General features: G+C 48.1%; 1 protein-coding gene across 1 annotated transcript; it reads right to left on the bottom strand.

The window, feature by feature from the left end:
* Nucleotides 1-1,201: 1,201 nt before the first annotated feature.
* LOC123062863 (formin-like protein 1) lies at nt 1,202-5,207 on the bottom strand. The gene is made up of 4 exons (XM_044486547.1): nt 3,296-5,207; nt 3,006-3,208; nt 2,609-2,856; nt 1,202-2,519 (listed from the first exon to the last, which is right to left on the bottom strand). Exons 1-4 carry the CDS (start codon nt 4,870-4,872, stop codon nt 1,698-1,700), a joined length of 2,850 nt encoding a protein of 949 aa, XP_044342482.1. The 5' UTR covers nt 4,873-5,207; the 3' UTR covers nt 1,202-1,697.
* Nucleotides 5,208-16,695: the final 11,488 nt, after the last annotated feature.

Genomic DNA, 16,695 nt, shown 5'->3' with positions numbered 1-16,695 from the left:
CCCAAATCATGCGAGCGCCTACGTGCCCTTTTACTTGGTCTTTAGACAGAATCTTGCTGCCCCAGGCCAGAAGCGTGCCATGGCTGGGTCCTCCCCTACCTTCCAACTCCAGCCACTACCCCGGCCAGATCGATCTCCAGCAGTCTCATCTTCACCCTCTTCCTCCTCCCCCTCGCCCTGGCTGGCCCGTGCTTCTTAAATGTGTGTCAATCATGGCCTCCTCTTGACCTATGCCACCAACTTGTTCAGCCAAGCCAAACCAGTCAGCCCAAGCCCATGCGTGTGCCTCTAGGCCAAGGCCAAGGCAAAGCCATCATTCATTCTACAGGCAATCGGGTGCCAATAATTTGGTGCATGGGCGTCCAGCGTAGGAGACAAAAGGGGGGCCATGTGGTGAAAAACGGCAAGAATGGAGTTTGGTAGGAAAGGCAGCCCCAGCCAGTGAAACGAGCCGTGCGTGCATGGCATTGGCATGCTCACAATCACAATGCAGCATCCATACAGTCCAGCGCGACGCCCACATGCCGACGGGGACCCGGCGATAGCGGCCACCCGAACCACCACCCCGCCCTGGTCTTTGCCGTCTCCATGCTACATACTCCCATGGAAAACCATAGTTTTAGCCCAGCACATGGCCATGAAATGCCCGGCTTATCACTGCTCTACTACCACTAAGCAAGCATGGCTCAGTGCTGCAGTGTCTTGCACCTCTTGGCCCATAATGAACTCACCGTAATGAACTGCTCAGGTTCTTTCTGCAGCAGATAAAGTTCTTCTCAAGTTTACAGCACTTCTGCTCTGCCCTGCAGTGGATACTAGTAACATTCTTCTACTGCAGATGAAAGTATTGTCAGATTATGCTCTGGTAAAAAGTCTCTGGCTGCATCTTAGTAGTGGCGCTGGTGGGTACAGCAGCTAGTGTATGGTCGTAGTACTCCTATGGACCATTTGTGCAGGCAGGAAATGTGATGCCAAAACACCGTGATGAGTGCTCTGCTATCTGTTTCTTGGCACCACCACCAGACCAGTCTCACTCTCACTCTCATGCTCTTGTTTTGTTCTCTTTCTCACCTGCATCCCAGTTCAGCAGCTACCACACAGAAGCAGCTGTACAGATTCAGCAAGGTTTTGAAATTTTTGACAGCATTTTCACCACTCAACATGCATTTGAAATTTGTTTACAGCATTGCTCGGGGCGGCGAATAATTCGACATCTGATTTACCCACTCTTCCATGTTAATGTACAGAATTTGAGACCGCATACATACATACATACATGAACTGCTTGCTTATTTTTCCTCCTCTGAAGTCTGACCTAAAGCCTTTTGTCCCTTCTTATATGTCGGAATAAATATTTGCAAAAACTTGTACATTCTATATTCTACAGGTACAAAAAGTCAGGAAAAAAGGGATGAACAGGCCCGCCGCCATCGGTGTTCATGCGTGCGGGTGTCGAGCGTCGTCGAGCACGGTGTTAGGGGGGTGCTCAGCTACCTCCAACTCACCTGAGCTTGGCGACGCCATGGCCATATGGCATGTTGGATAGATGCCGCTGCTAGTTGGTTGAAGCTCCGGTGCCAGGGGTGCTCTGGCCCCGGCTGCCACCCTGTTGAGTTGTCCTTCTGTAGTTCCCGCCCTCTCTGGCATGTCTCCCCGTTGATAATCCAAGAAAAATTCTATTGGCAGACTAGTGGTGGTCAGGGCGACGACGCGACCGAGCTCTCGTCGTCGGAGATTCCAGCTCTCAACGCGTGGATCCTCGGGAACAACTGCGGCATCATCGGGTTGACGGGCACCGGGAAATGGCGCACGGAGCTGGCGATCGTGCGGTCATTGATCCTGCCGACCTCCCTGCACACCTGAGTGAGCACCGAGAGGAAATCCCTGACCACCATGAAGATCCTGAAAGGATGGGCCTCCTCTTTCGCCGAGTCGCCATGGAAGTACTCGGTGATCTCCTTCACGAGCGACAGCGCGACGCTCTCCTGAGCTTGAACCCTGAGGATCTCGTCGTCGGCCTTCTTCAGGAACTTCTGCATCGTGTCATGGAACCTCCACGCGTCGTCCCTCGTGTTCAGCTCTTCATTCAACCGCAAAACCTCGGTGATCTTCTCTATTCCTCCTGCGAGCTTCGCGACGTAGCTGCTTAGCACGTCGGAGTCCATTGCCGCCGCCTTCTTGACGCTGCTGAGCTCGTTGCCGAGGCCAGCCACCACTTGGAGGCCGAGCTTTTTGCACTCAAGCTCGTCTCGGAGAGGGTTCGCGAGAGTTCTTGGCGTTGATTGGTTGCTGGCAGAGAGACGGGAGCCCTCTGTTCGGATGATCTCCTGCACGACGAAATGCAGAAGGGTTGTCTTGCCATCGGTGCCTTTGACATCAGCCAGTTTGAGTAGAGTGTCAAGCTTGAACGCATGAGCATCGCCCCGATTTGTGCCAACATTCATCCTGTTGCCAGTCTTGAGAATGGCCTCCAGTAGCTTCAGAAATAGTCTGCTGTTTCGAAGCTCCTCACAAGCAGCCTGTCAAACGAAGAATGATCATTTAGGTAATAAAACAGAGCAGCGGTGGCGAGTAAAAGTGGAGGTGCTAGGAAAATAATGATGCTCACCTCAAGGATCTCAAAGTTGTTCTTCAAGTACTTGACCTCTGATTCAAAGTTAGCAATATAAAGCATTGCGTCTACTCTTTTGAAAGCAAAAGGCACATCAAGAACCGCCTTAAGGAACTTTTCGGAAGGGCCAAGCTTAATAGGAGATGTCTCTTCTTTGAATTCTCTCAACTTGATCTCCTCTTCCTTGGTAGGAGCCATCTTTAGCAAGGTCTCCAGTAAATCTGCGCCGAAGTTCTGCGTGTTACCTGTAGAGAAGGCACATAGCAAATTGGTAAGCATAGTAGTGAAGGCTGCTGGATGATCCAAACATCTCAAATTCTCGACACAATGCGGTATAGAGCTCATCAAGAAATGATGGAAGCATTTCAAATTTAGGAATTTAGTCTTTGTTCACCTTCGCAGAGGGCTTCGCAGACCTCCTCCTTGGTAACATTCAGAGCGCGCAGCAAGATGGCGATGTTCTGTGCCTTCTTTGGATCCAGCAGCACCTTGTTCTCCGCCTTGGGCGTCGGCAACGCCGGCCTCTTTGTCGCCTCCTTCGGCGCCGCATTCGCCGGATTGCAGATGAACAACGTCTCGATCATCTCCTCATTCACCCTGCAAGAATTCAGCTAAATAGATCAGCAAACCAATGAAGAACAAAGTTTGGACTGAGAAAAGATGGAAATTTGGCAGGGCACTCACTGGAATGAGCTGGATTTGAGCTGATCCCACACCATGGCTCGGTCGGAGCTGGCCCGAACCTTGTCCCAGTGCAGGGGCTTCAGCTTCGGCCGCGGCGTGGTCTCCTCGGACTTGTCGCCATGGTCCGCATTGTCCTGCAGCCGCCCGGGGAACGCGTCGGTGGGTGGAACGCTCCTGGAATTGGCGGCTTGGGGCGGCGGAGACAGCGCCGGCGACATGGCCTCTTTCGACATGCCGGGCTTGCGAACGCGGCTCTCCCAGTAGCCCAACGGCGGCGGTGGAGGCGGCGGTGGCGGAGGAGGTTGCCCGCGCGTGCTTGTCGGTGGGGCTGGTGGCTGGGTGAATGGGTTTTTTGAGATGGTGTCGGTGGCGGATCTGAGAGCTGGCGGCGTGCTCACGAGTGGAGAGGACGGTGGCGATGGGGACGGTGGTTTCCGGCGGGGAGGCGGCGGCGGTGGAAGTGTCGGCGCGAACGGAGGAGGTGGGGGTGGAGGCGTCGGTGGCATGCCAAAGACGTCGCGCGCGCTCTCGGATCTTGCCTTGGCGGAGCGGCGGCACGACTGGCCGGGGCTGGACAGGAGAGGCGGGGAGGAAGGTGCAGGGGACATGGTCGCCCCGGGCGAAGACGGGTACGACGGCGTGCTGACAGCCGATCCCGGCGAGGGGGTACGGGAGCGGTCGCGCGCGGCCACGGCGGCCTGGACCGCCGCGGCGAGCGTCCGCTGCGAGCCCGACGCCTTGGACGATCCTCGCGGCGAGTAGAATTCCTCGTCCCCGGACGACGGGGAGGACCCGCCGATGCCAGGGCTCCTCGACCCGGCCGGCCCGCATTGCCGCCCCACCAGCGGCGGCAGAGGGCGCAGCTCCGGCGACCCGCCGGAGCTCCGGGACACCTCGTCTCCGGACGAGGTGGTGTCGCTGCTCTTCCCGTCCTCCCTGCCGGCCAGGGTGCCCACGTAGAGGGACTCGGCGGACGGGGCCGTGGACGCGGCCGTGGTGGCCGGCGCGCCCCTGCCGCTCCCGCCGAACTCGTCGCGCGCGAAGAGGCTGGCCCGCTCCGGGTGCAGGAACTTGCTCTCCCCGCCGCCGACGCAGCCGCCCCCGACCCCGCGGCCGGCATTGGTGCGGCGGCGCTTGAAGAAGAAGGCGATGGAGAGGCCGAGCACGGCGACGGTGAGCAGCGGCAGCAGGATGGCCGGGACGAGCTTGGAGCTCCTGGACGACTTGTTGCCCCCGGCGCCGTCGGAGGGCGCGGCCGTGGCGCTCCCGGCGGGGGTGCCGGGGTTGGGGAGCACGAGCGCGGGGTACGTGGGCTGCTCCGGCGCGGTGGGCGTGCCCGGCGGCGGCGGCGGCGCCTGCAGCGTGGGGAAGAAGGGCGGCGCCGGGCCCGGCGGCGCCTGCGACGGCGGCGCGGCGGAGGACGGGTCCGGCAGGAAGGGCTGGTGCAGCTGCCTCCTCGCGGTGGCCGGAGCGGCGAGGACGCCGGCGCGAGAGGAGGAGGGGGCGAGCAGGATCGGGAGCAGTACGAGGAGCAGCGGCGGCAGCCCCCGGCGCGGGAGCCGCCGTAAGGATGGCATCCTCACGGGAGAAGCAAGCTGAATTCCGCGTCCGTGGCAGATCTCGAGAGGTAGAGAGAGAGAAAGAGAAGGTAGAGAGAGAGTGAGGGGAGGGGAGTGTGCGTGGTGGTGGTGGCGACGGTGGAGAGGAATACAGCTAGCTTTACGTGGAGGTGGAGGTGGAGGTGGAGACGGAGGAGTATTTTGGATGGATCTCTCTTTCTCCTCTCGCCTCCTCTACGCGCAGAGTCTCTCCCGGTCTCCCCCACTGCTCCGCCTCGCTCGTCCTCTTTCCACGGTGGAGGTTGGGATTTTCCGTTGACGGTTTTTTCCTACCGAGCTAAGCATTCCGGGCGGGGGGTTGGTCATCGGCTCATCGCCACCGGCGCCGGTTTTAATTAGGGAGGCGGCGTGGGTGGTGGTTGCTGCTGAGCTCGGCATGCGTTAATTTGTTCTCATTCCTTGGCCGTTTCCGGTTTAGTTTAGCAGGGCATAACCCTTGTTTATTACGTACAATTAATAACTACTCCTACTACTGGAGGAAGAGTTGTTGGAGAGGGGAAAGTGCAATGTGGTGTATAATGTGTAGCGTAGTGTAGAACAGAAACAGGCACGAGCGGGCTCAAGTTTTATAAGTATGCATCATGTGCCTTTTGTTGTTGTTGATCAACAAACCAGTGACCCGCGCCAGCTGGTGCTCTTGTTGTTTTTCTTTTGTGGTTGGTTCGAAGCGTGCTTGGAGTTCGAGTTGGCGTGGAATTGGATTGTTGGACTATATGAGAAAAACACTTACGTTCAGACGTCTGATGGAAACGAAACATCGGACCGATTGCCCACCGTTTATTCCAACACCATCCGTCGGTCGGTCGGTCGAGATATCGCTGGAGATATCAGTTCAAGCCTCCCGATTACCACGCACCCACCCCACCATAACTCCCGTGTCTCTATCCGTAAATCATGGTTTATCTGGTTCCTCCCTCCCCACCTCACTCACATATTGCGCACTCACGTATTGGTAGGTAATTCCTAATTTCAAAAGTATGTGCTTCGCATTTCAAAACAAAAAGTGCTTCCACTATGTAAAGTTATGTTGAGATATCATGACACTGATGCTTCCAAATATCCATGCTTCATTAGTATTGTACATATGTTCCTTCAGCCCAGATAGCTTGTTGAGATATCAGCTAGCCAAATTGGTTTCCTTTCCTGGAAATAGCTCGTACTCATATTTCTGGTTATATTCACATCGGCCTATGTTCATATTAGCTATTGGATTTATTCTTGTTTTATTCGTGAAGCACAACTTTCTTCATCCAACCATGGTTGCAATTAAAATTTATACTTTTGTGTGTCATATTCATATATTTGTTGTGATAACAGAAACTCTTAAAAAGAAGCAATTGCTTCCTATCAGGCATGCTTCCTACTTTTATTTGTTGCATATGTTTCTATCTTCATGGATTTTTGCTTCAACCATTTGAAGTGTGTGCTTATTTTATTGTACATTCTGTTCAACCATTAGCAACACTAGTGGTTGCCTCAACCACTACTAGTGTGTGCTTTGACCACTACTAGCATGCGATCCAAGCATTCGCTAGTGTTGCTTCCGTTAGCGCAATTTTATTGTACAATCTCTTACTAAATATTAGTATCAACTAATATCAGTGTGTGCTTCCTTCTTTCTCATTGAATGCTTCTATTGTACAAACATTTTGCCACACCTGATTCCGGTCGTGCTTCTTTATTGCATAATGGCAATGATGTTGAGTATTCTATGCGCTACTCTAAGTTGTCGGATGTACTGTTCATGACAGAGAGTTCATGGCCCGAGCTGATCTTTTCCATGACCACCTTGTCGAGCGACTGCTGCTATCATGGCTATGTAAAATTGAAAATAGTGTGGCTGCAATAAGATTCTACTTTTGTTGTAAAAAAAGGAGTACATTTATTTGTTTTACCGGATTAATCTGTTTCAATACTTGATCATTCTTACTAAAGTTACTATGCTTCCACATGAACTCTTTCCCAAGAAAACATTTCTGTTATACAGAAAGATTGTTTCCTTTAAACCAAAATTTTGTTTCCAAAGCTCTTACAATATAGACTGCATTAAATGCTTGTGTTGAACAATATGTTCTTACGGTACCATACAGTAAAAGTTCATGCTTTGTCGGTATATTGAATAACTTTGTGCCCGTGTATATTCTTATTTTGCTTCCTTATAATTTAGTTTGTGAAAAGTAAATATTTCCATCAAACGCATATATTGTTTCTGCTACACCAAAATGAATTTCCAAATCATCGAAATGCTACCATAGCATAGACAAAATGCTTCCTCAATACAAAAAAATATATATTTCTATTATACAATCAAAAATATGTTTCCATGGCCCCATAATAGAATGGTTCTGTCGATATAAATTAATGCTTCCATGCCACCTAAAGCATGTTGCCTTGCACAAAAATGCATATCCAATAATAATTCATTTCTTATATTTGATTGTTGGAAGCAAATCACAACTTACCAAAAAACTGATAATAAAGAATATCGAGCGTGATTTATGGGAAACAACTTAATGGAAAGCACTTATGTTCAGATGCCTGATGGAAATGAAACAAATCACAGTAATATTATTTTCTTATATTTGATTGTTGGAAGCACATCACAACTTACCAAAAAAACTGATAATAAAGGATATTGTGCGTGATTTATGGGAATCAAATTTTAACTGGCGGCAAGTACTACCAGTCTACCACGTGATGCATGCACGTTTAATGGATGCAACTGTTACTAGGAAGTAGACAATTACTCCCTCAGTTCCAAAATAAGTGACTCAATTTTAAAGTACAAAGTTGACTCACTTATTTCGGGACGGAGAAAGTACTATTTAGGAATCTCCAATCCAAAATTCACACCCTTGGTTTTACTAGCTGATCGGACGACCAGGGTGCATTTGATCGGATGGCCGCAGACTGGTCTTATGGGAAGCAAATTACCAGTAGTCTGATGTCTAGTGGTTTCCTAATATAAATGTGAGCACCTTGGCATACAAGTCCACCGTGAAGGGCAGTTACAGTGCTTCACATTGAACTATATCCTGATCATGAAACATAAGGAAAAAACCTTGAGTCACTGCATTTAATGAGGGAAGAGATACTTATCATATCTTAATCTCGATATAACTCTTAGCACTAGAACCAAGAGAACTAATATTTTCCTCTGCATATGATACAACTCTTTAAATGAGAGCTCTTCTAGATACAATAATGATATTATATCCATTGAAGGAGCTACGCCTAAATATATATTTAATGTAGATGATATAGCCTTAGATATACTACTAATAATATATTGGGACTGCCACAACATCATCTTGCTAATATTTGCACAAAAGAGAATAATCTACAAAAATCAAATCACACGGCTAGCGCCATGGAAACCACATATGTAGGGCTTTCTCCGTTGACTAAGAGTGAACCATGGACAACCTCATGTTATATAAGCATGGAACAAAAACGTCAGAGCGATGTGGCCGACTATCACGTCCCTGACGAGGCCGAGCTAGGACCTCGCCAGAGATGGGGACTAAGTGGTTGGCTGCGTCGACAACGGCGCAGGCGAGAACTGATACGTCTCCAACGTATTTATAATTTTTTATTGTTCCATGCTATTATATTATCTATTTTGGATGTTTTATATGCATTTATACGCTATTTTATATGATTTTTGGGACTAACCTATTAACTAGAACCCGGTGCCAATTTTTGTTTTTCTTTGTTTTTGAGTTTCGCAGAAAATGAATATCAAACGGAGTCCAATTGACCAGAAAATTTACGGAGATTATTTTTGGACCAAAAGAAGCCCCCGAAGCAAAAGAGTTGGGCCAAAAGAGTCCCGAGTCATGTGATTGACTCGTGGACCCCCCTGACTTGTTCTCGACGCCAAAACTTCTTATATATCCCCAAACCTCCAGAACAGAACCTTGATCGAGAGTTCCGCCGCCGCAAGCCTCTGTAGCCATCAAAAACCAATCAGGACCCTATTCTGGCACCTTGCCAGAGGGGGAAATCATCACCAGTGGCCATCTTCATCATCCCGGTGCTCTCCATGACGAGAAGGGAGTAGTTCACCCTCGGGGTTGAGGGTATGTACCAGTAGCTATGTGTTTGATCTCTCTCTCTCTTTCTCTCTCTCTCTCTCTCTCTCTCTCTCTCTCGTGTTCTTTATTTGGCACGATCTTGATGTACCGCGAGCTTTGCTATTATAGTTGGATCTTATGATGCTTCCCTCCTCTACCTTCTTGTAATGGATTAACTTTTTCCTTTGAAGTTATCTTATCAGATTGAGTCTTTAAGGATTTGGGAACACTTGATGTATGTCTTGCATGTGTTTATCTATGGTGAAAATGGGATATTCATGTGATCTACTTGATGTATGTTTTGGTGATCAACTTGCGGGTTTTGTGACCTTGTGAACTTATGCATAGGGGTTGGCACACGTTTTCGTCTTGACTCTCCGATAGAAACTTTGGGCACTGTTTGAAGTTCTTTGTGTTGGTTTGAATAGATGAATCTGAGATTGTGCTATGCATATTGTATAATCAAACCCGTGGATACTTGTGGTGATATTGGAGTATCTAGGTAACATTAGGGTTTTGGTTGATGTGTGTCTTAAGGTGTTATTTTAGTATGAATGTCGGTGTCAAAACCGGCGGATCTCGGGTAGGGGGTCCCGAACTATGCGTCTAGGATCGATGGTAACAGGAGACGGGGGACACGGTGTTTACCCAGGTTCGGGCCCTCACTATGGAGATAATACCCTATGTCCTGCTTGATTGATCTTGATGAATGTGAGTATTACAAGAGTTGATCTACCATGAGATTGTAATGACTAAACCCTAGAAGCCTAGCCTGTATTGAAGGAAATATGCCCTAGAGGCAATAATAAAGTTATTATTTATTTCCTTATATCATGATAAATGTTTATTATTCATGCTAGAATTGTATTAACCGGAAACATAATACATGTGTGAATATATAGACAAACAGTATGTCACTAGTATGCCTCAACTTGACTAGCTCGTTGAATCAAAGATGGTTAGGTTTCCTAACCATAGACATGAGTTGTCATTTTATTAACGGGGTCACATCATTAGGAGAATGATGTGATTGACTTGAGCCATTCTGTTAGCTTAGCACTTGATCGTTTAGTTTGTTGCTATTGCTTTCTTCATGACTTATACATGTTCCTATGACTATGAGATTATGCAATTCCCGTTTACCGGAGGAACACTTTGTGTGCTACCAAACATCACAACGTAACTGGGTGATTATAAAGGTGCTCTACAGGTGTCTCTAAAGGTACTTGTTGGGTTGGCGTATTTCGAGATTAGCATTTGTCACTCCGATTGTCGGAGAGGTATCTCTGGGCCCTCTCGGTAATGCACATCACCTAAGCCTTGCAAGCATTGCAACTAATGAGTTAGTTGCGAGATGATGTATTACAGAACGAGTAAAGAGACTTGCCGGTAACGAGATTGAACTAGGTATTGAGATACCGACGATCGAATCTCGGGCAAGTAACATACCGATGACAAAGGGAACAACGTATGTTGTTGTGCGGTCTGACCGATAAAGATCTTCGTAGAATATGTGGGAGCCAATATGAGCATCCAGGTTCCGCTATTGGTTATTGACCGGAGACGTGTCTCGGTCATGTCTACATAGTTCTCGAACCCGTAGGGTCCACACGCTTAAAGTTTCGATGACAGTTATATTATGAGTTTATGAGTTTTGATGTACCGAAGAAGTTCAGAGTCCCGGATGAGATCGGGGACATGACGAGGAGTCTCTAAATGGTCGAGACGTAAAGATCGATATATTGGACGACTATATTCGGACATCGGAAAGGTTCCGAGTGATTCGGGTATTTTTCGGAGTACCGGAAAGTTACGGGAATACGTATTGGGCCTTATTGGGCCATACGGGAAAGAAGGAAAAGGGCCTCAAGGGTGGCCGCACCCCTCCCCTTGGTCTGGTCCGAATTGGACTAGGGAAGGGGGGCGCCCCCTTCCTTCCTTCTCCTTTTCCCTTCCTCTTTTCCTATTTCATATGGGAGGTGGAATCCTACTAGGACTAGGGAGTCCTAGTAGGACTCCACACTTGGCGCGCCCCCTCCTAGGGCCGGCCTCCTCCTCCCTTGCTCCTTTATATACGGGGGCAGGTGGCACTCCAGAGACACAACAATTGATCTGTTTGATCTCTTAGCCGTGTGCGGTGCCCCCCTCCACCATAGTCCACCTCGATAATACTGTAGCAGTGCTTAGGCGAAGCCGTGCGTCGGTAGAACATCAACATCGTCACCACGCTGTCATGCTGACGAAACTCTCCCTCAACACTCGGCTGGATCGGAGTTCGAGGGACGTCATCGGGCTGAACGTGTGCTAAACTCGGAGGTGCCGTGCGTTCGGTACTTGGATCGTTCGGATCGTGAAGACGTTCGACTGCATCAACCGCGTTGTGCTAACGCTTCCGCTTTCGGTCTACGAGGGTACGTGGACAACACTCTCCCCTCTCGTTGCTATGCATCACCATGATCTTGCGTGTGCGTAGGAATTTTTTTGAAATTACTACGTTCCCCAACATGTATGACTATGGTAAGGAATATCTATCCTTTCTGGACTAACCCCTCTGGTTTATATAAACACAAGAGGGAGATCTAGGGTTACATAGAGCCGGTTACATAAGAAGGAATCTTCATAGTCGGTCGCCAAGCTTGCCTTCCACGCCAAGTAGAGTCCAATCCGGACACTGATACAGTCTTCGGCCCATGGATAACAGGTCGGACGCCCGAGGACCCTTTAGTCCAGGACTCCCGCAGTAGTGTAAGTGCATCTAGTGCCCCTTAGCGATTTTGGTGTATTGAAGACTTATAGGTTAAGGGACTAATGCGTTTGTGAGTGTACACAGGTCTATAAGTCTATGAGGAGTTTCATATTTACAGAGAAAGTCGACCCCTAAAAATGAAGTTCTTCGACTGAAAACTTTGTATTTTTGAAGACTTTCTGAAGACTTTGAAAGTGAAGAAATTGGTTTAATACTGAAGACTTGGTATTCGTTCAAGGAACACGAAGCGTGAAGACTTTACGTAGTTTCATTTTCTCTTTCTTGAGTCATAGGAAACACCATACTGTTAAAGGGGGTCGAGGAAATACTAAGGAAAAATTTCCAAGTGATGCTCAACTCAAATCATACACCTACCAATTCCTTCGAGTGAAGCCATTGGAAATCTCATACGGCTTAGTCAATTTATTCAGTGACAGAGACGAAGTTCTTCTGGTCTCTGAGGAATTTGTTCTGACTGAGGAGTTAGGAATTCGCCAGTGCGGATTGCCTACACAGTGAGGAACATGATAGCCCTGAGGAATTTGATACTCAAAATTCTGACCATTGTTGTGCTATGCGTCAGCTGTCCCAAAATATCTACCCACCTAACGGTCATATCATTGAAGGGCAATTATGTATTATCATGTCGGGCTACTCCCTAGGCTATAAATATCCACCCCCTACAACCACTAGCTGGTTGGCTACTCCAAGAGAAACTGACACTTGTAATTTGAGAGCATCCCATCCTCTGAGAACTTTGAGTGAAAATTATCAAGTGAGGAAAACCCAAACCCAAACACCTACAAACCCCAAGTGATTGAGCAGCACTGAAGAGATCGATCCTGCATGGATCTGACGCTTGTTACCTTTGAAGACAGCGTATCTTCCAGACGGTTAGGCATCATGGTCTAGAGCATCCAAGAGGAAATTGTGGATCGCCGAGTGACCGAGACTGTGAAGGTTTGGAAGTCACCTGAAGACTTACCACGAGTGATTGAACGAGGTTTGTGTGACCTTAGCTCAAGGGGAATACGGTGAGGACTGAGTGTTCTGGACTACGTGTTTAGAACTGGGTGTCCGGGACTGTGTGTCCTCAGGTTTAAATACCTAGCCGCCCTAACCAGACGTACAACTGTCACAGCAGTTGGAACTGGTCTACCAAATCATTGTCTTCACCAAGCTACCTGGTTCCATTTCCTCAACCCTTTCATTTCCTCATTTCTGTGTTGTGAGCTTGTTCATATCTGTTTGAAGACTTTGACCGAAGACTTTCTCAATTTCCTCAGTTCAATTTCTTCAATTTGTTTGTCTTCATCTTGTGTTTTCCTGTGTTTACGCTTTCTGTACTCTGTGCTTGTTTTTCATTTCATCATGAAGACCATGCTCATGTTCTGTTATATTTACTTCTGAGTACTTATTCCGCTGCAAGTAATTCTTCACTCGGGAATTTCCTCACCCTGAAATCCTCAGTGAAGATTTCATAAAAATCGCCTATCACCCCTCCTCTAGTCGATATAACGCACTTTCAATTGGTATCAGAGCAAGGTACTCCCTTGTTCTGTGTGATTTTGGTTTAACCACCTAGAGTTTTAGTTATGTCGAACACAGGAATGAAGACTGTGACTTGCCCCATCTTTGACGGTCATGATTATCCCAAGTGGAAGGCCATGATGAAGAAGCGCCTCATGGCGATGAACAGCGAACTCTGGACCGTCACCGAGATTGGTCTTACTGACCTATGCAAGAAGACGGAGGCTGATGATATTCGCAAATACACACTTCTCAACCTCATGGCGAAGGACATCATCTGCTCCAGCTTGTCACAAAATTAGTTCAGGAACGTTATGCATCTCAGCCATGTGAAACTCATCTGGGACCGACTCTCTGAGGTCTATGAAGGTCATCGATCTCACCATGAACCCTGGTTCTAAGAATTCATTGAATCGTGCAATGCTATGAACTTCGATCCAGAATCATCATCCTATGCACCATGTCTTATGGCAAAAGGTGCCAAGGTAACTGAATGCTACTTATCTGAGTCTAGTGATGATGAATCTGGTGATGAATTTGGACCCAGTTATGTCAAACTTTCTTTCCTTGCCACTAAACAACAAAGAGCTTTGGAAAAAGTTCAATACATGCTGGATAAAAGCGATGATATGCTGGGTGAAGAAATGGATCAGTCGAAAGCTTTGGCTGATAGTCTTCAGAGACTTCAGTCTAAGTTTGACACCCTTCAAAGTCATCGTAACACTCTCTTATCTGATCATGAGAAGCTTTCTTACGAATTTCTTCAGAGAAAGCAAGATCTTGAGAAGCTAAGAGTGAGTTATGAAGATCTTCAGAAGGAGCGTGATTCATTACTTGCTCAACAAATCAGCGCTACTCAGGATGAATTTGTTCCTTCATGTTTGAAGTGCATTCAACGTGAAACTGCTAATTCTTCACCTGAATGGTCAAACACTTCCAATGCTGCAAATTCTTGAACTGCCTCTGCTATCACTAATTCCTCATATGAGGACATTGCTATTGGGGAACGTAGCAGAAATTCAAAATTTTCCTACGTGTCACCAAGATCTATCTATGGAGAGACCAGCAATGAGGGGAAGGAGAGTGCATCTACATACCCTTGTAGATCGCTAAGCGGAAGCGTTCAAGTGAACGGGGTTGATGGAGTCGTACTCGTCATGATCCAAATCACCGATGACCAAGTGCCGAACGGACGGCACCTCCGCGTTCAACACACGTACAGCCCGGTGATGTCTCCCACGCCTTGATCAAGCAAGGAGAGAGGGAGAGGTTGAGGAAGACTCCATCCAGCAGCAGCACAACGGCATGGTGGTGGTGGAGGAGCGTGGCAATCCTGCAGGGCTTCGCCAAGCACCACGGGAGAGGAGAAGGACTTGGGAGAAGGGGAGGGCTGCACCAGAACATTGGTATGGCTGCCCTCCCACCCCCCACATATATATAGGGGAAAGGGAGGGGGGAGGCGCAGCCTTGGCCCTTCCTCCAAGGAAGGGTGCGGCTAGGAGGAGTCCCTCCTCCCCAAGGCACCTCGGAGGTGCCTTCCCCCTTTAGGACTCTTCCTTTCCTTATCCTTTGGCGCATGGGCCTCTTGGGGCTGGTGCCCTTGGCCCATATAGGCCAAGGTGCACACCCCTACAGCCCATGTGCCCCCCCGGGGCAGGTGTCCCCACCCGGTGGACCCCCGGGACCCTTCCGGTGGTCCCGGTACAATACCGGTGACCCCGAAACTTGTCCGGTGACCAAAACAGGACTTCCCATATATAAATCTTTACCTCCGGACCATTCCGGAACTCCTCGTGACGTCCGGGATCTCATCCGGGACTCCGAACAACATTCGGTAACCACATACAAGCTTCCTTTATAACCCTAGCGTCATTGAACCTTAAGTGGGTAGACCCTACGGGTTCGGGAGACATGCAGACATGACCGAGACATTCTCCGGTCAATAACCAACAGCGGGATCTGGATACCCATGTTGGCTCCCACATGTTCCACGATGATCTCATCGGATGAACCACGATGTCAAGGACTTAATCAATCCCGTATACAATTCCCTTTGTCTAGCGGTACGATACTTGCCCGAGATTCGATCGTCGGTATCCCGATACCTTGTTCAATCTCGTTACCGGCAAGTCTCTTTACTCGTTCCGTAACACATCATCCCGTGATCAACTCCTTGATCACATTGTGCACATTATGATGATGTCCTACCGAGTGGGCCCAGAGATACCTCTCCGTTTACACGGAGTGACAAATCCCAGTCTCGATTCGTGCCAACCCAACAGACACTTTCGGAGATACCTGTAGTGTACCTTTATAGCCACCCAGTTACGTTGTGACGTTTGGCACACCCAAAGCACTCCTACGGTATCCGGGAGTTGCACAATCTCATGGTCTAAGGAAATGATACTTGACATTAGAAAAGCTTTAGCATACGAACTACACGATCTTGTGCTATGCTTAGGATTGGGTCTTGTCCATCACATCATTCTCCTAATGATGTGATCCCGTTATCAATGACATCCAATGTCCATGGTCAGGAAACCGTAACCATCTATTGATCAACGAGCTAGTCAACTAGAGGCTTACTAGGGACATGGTGTTGTCTATGTATCCACACATGTATCTGAGTTTCCTATCAATACAATTATAGCATGGATAATAAACGATTATCATGAACAAGGAAATATAATAATAACTAATTTATTATTGCCTCTAGGGCATATTTCCAACAGTCTCCCACTTGCACTAGAGTCAATAATCTAGTTCACATCGCCATGTGATTAACACTCACAGGTCACATCGCCATGTAACCAACATCCAAAGAGTTTACTAGAGTCAATAATCTAGTTCACATCACTATGTGATTAACACTCAATGAGTTCTGGGTTTGATCATGTTGCTTGTGAGAGAGGTTTTAGTCAACGGGTCTGAACCTTTCAGATCCGTGTGTGCTTTACAAATCTTTATGTCATCTCCTAGATGCAGCTACCACGCTCTATTTGGAGCCATTTCAAATAACTGTTCTACTTGGAGTTATTCTAAATAGTTGCTCCATTATACGTATCCGGTATCTCTACTCAGAGCTATCCGGATAGGTGTTAAGCTTGCATCGTCATAACTCTTTACGTCGAACTCTTCATCACCTCCATAACCGAGAAAATTCCTTAGTCCACTAGTTACTAAGGATAACTTTGACCGCTGTACTGTGATCCATTCTTGGATCACTCTTGTACCCCTTGACTGACTCATGTCAAGGCACACTTCAGGTGCGGTACACAGCATAGCATACTGTAGAGCCTATGTCTTAAGCATAGGGGACGACCTTCGTCCTTTCTCTCTCTTCTGCCGTGGTCGAGCTTTAAGTCTTAACTTCATACCTTACAACTCAGGCAAGAACTCCTTCTTTGACTGATCCATCTTGAACACCTT

Source organism: Triticum aestivum, chromosome 3A (assembly GCF_018294505.1).
Source record: "Triticum aestivum cultivar Chinese Spring chromosome 3A, IWGSC CS RefSeq v2.1, whole genome shotgun sequence".
Classification (NCBI taxonomy): Eukaryota; Viridiplantae; Streptophyta; class Magnoliopsida; order Poales; family Poaceae; genus Triticum; species Triticum aestivum.
Note: the sequence above shows the minus strand (reverse complement) of the source record. Positions and strands in the feature narration are given on the sequence as shown.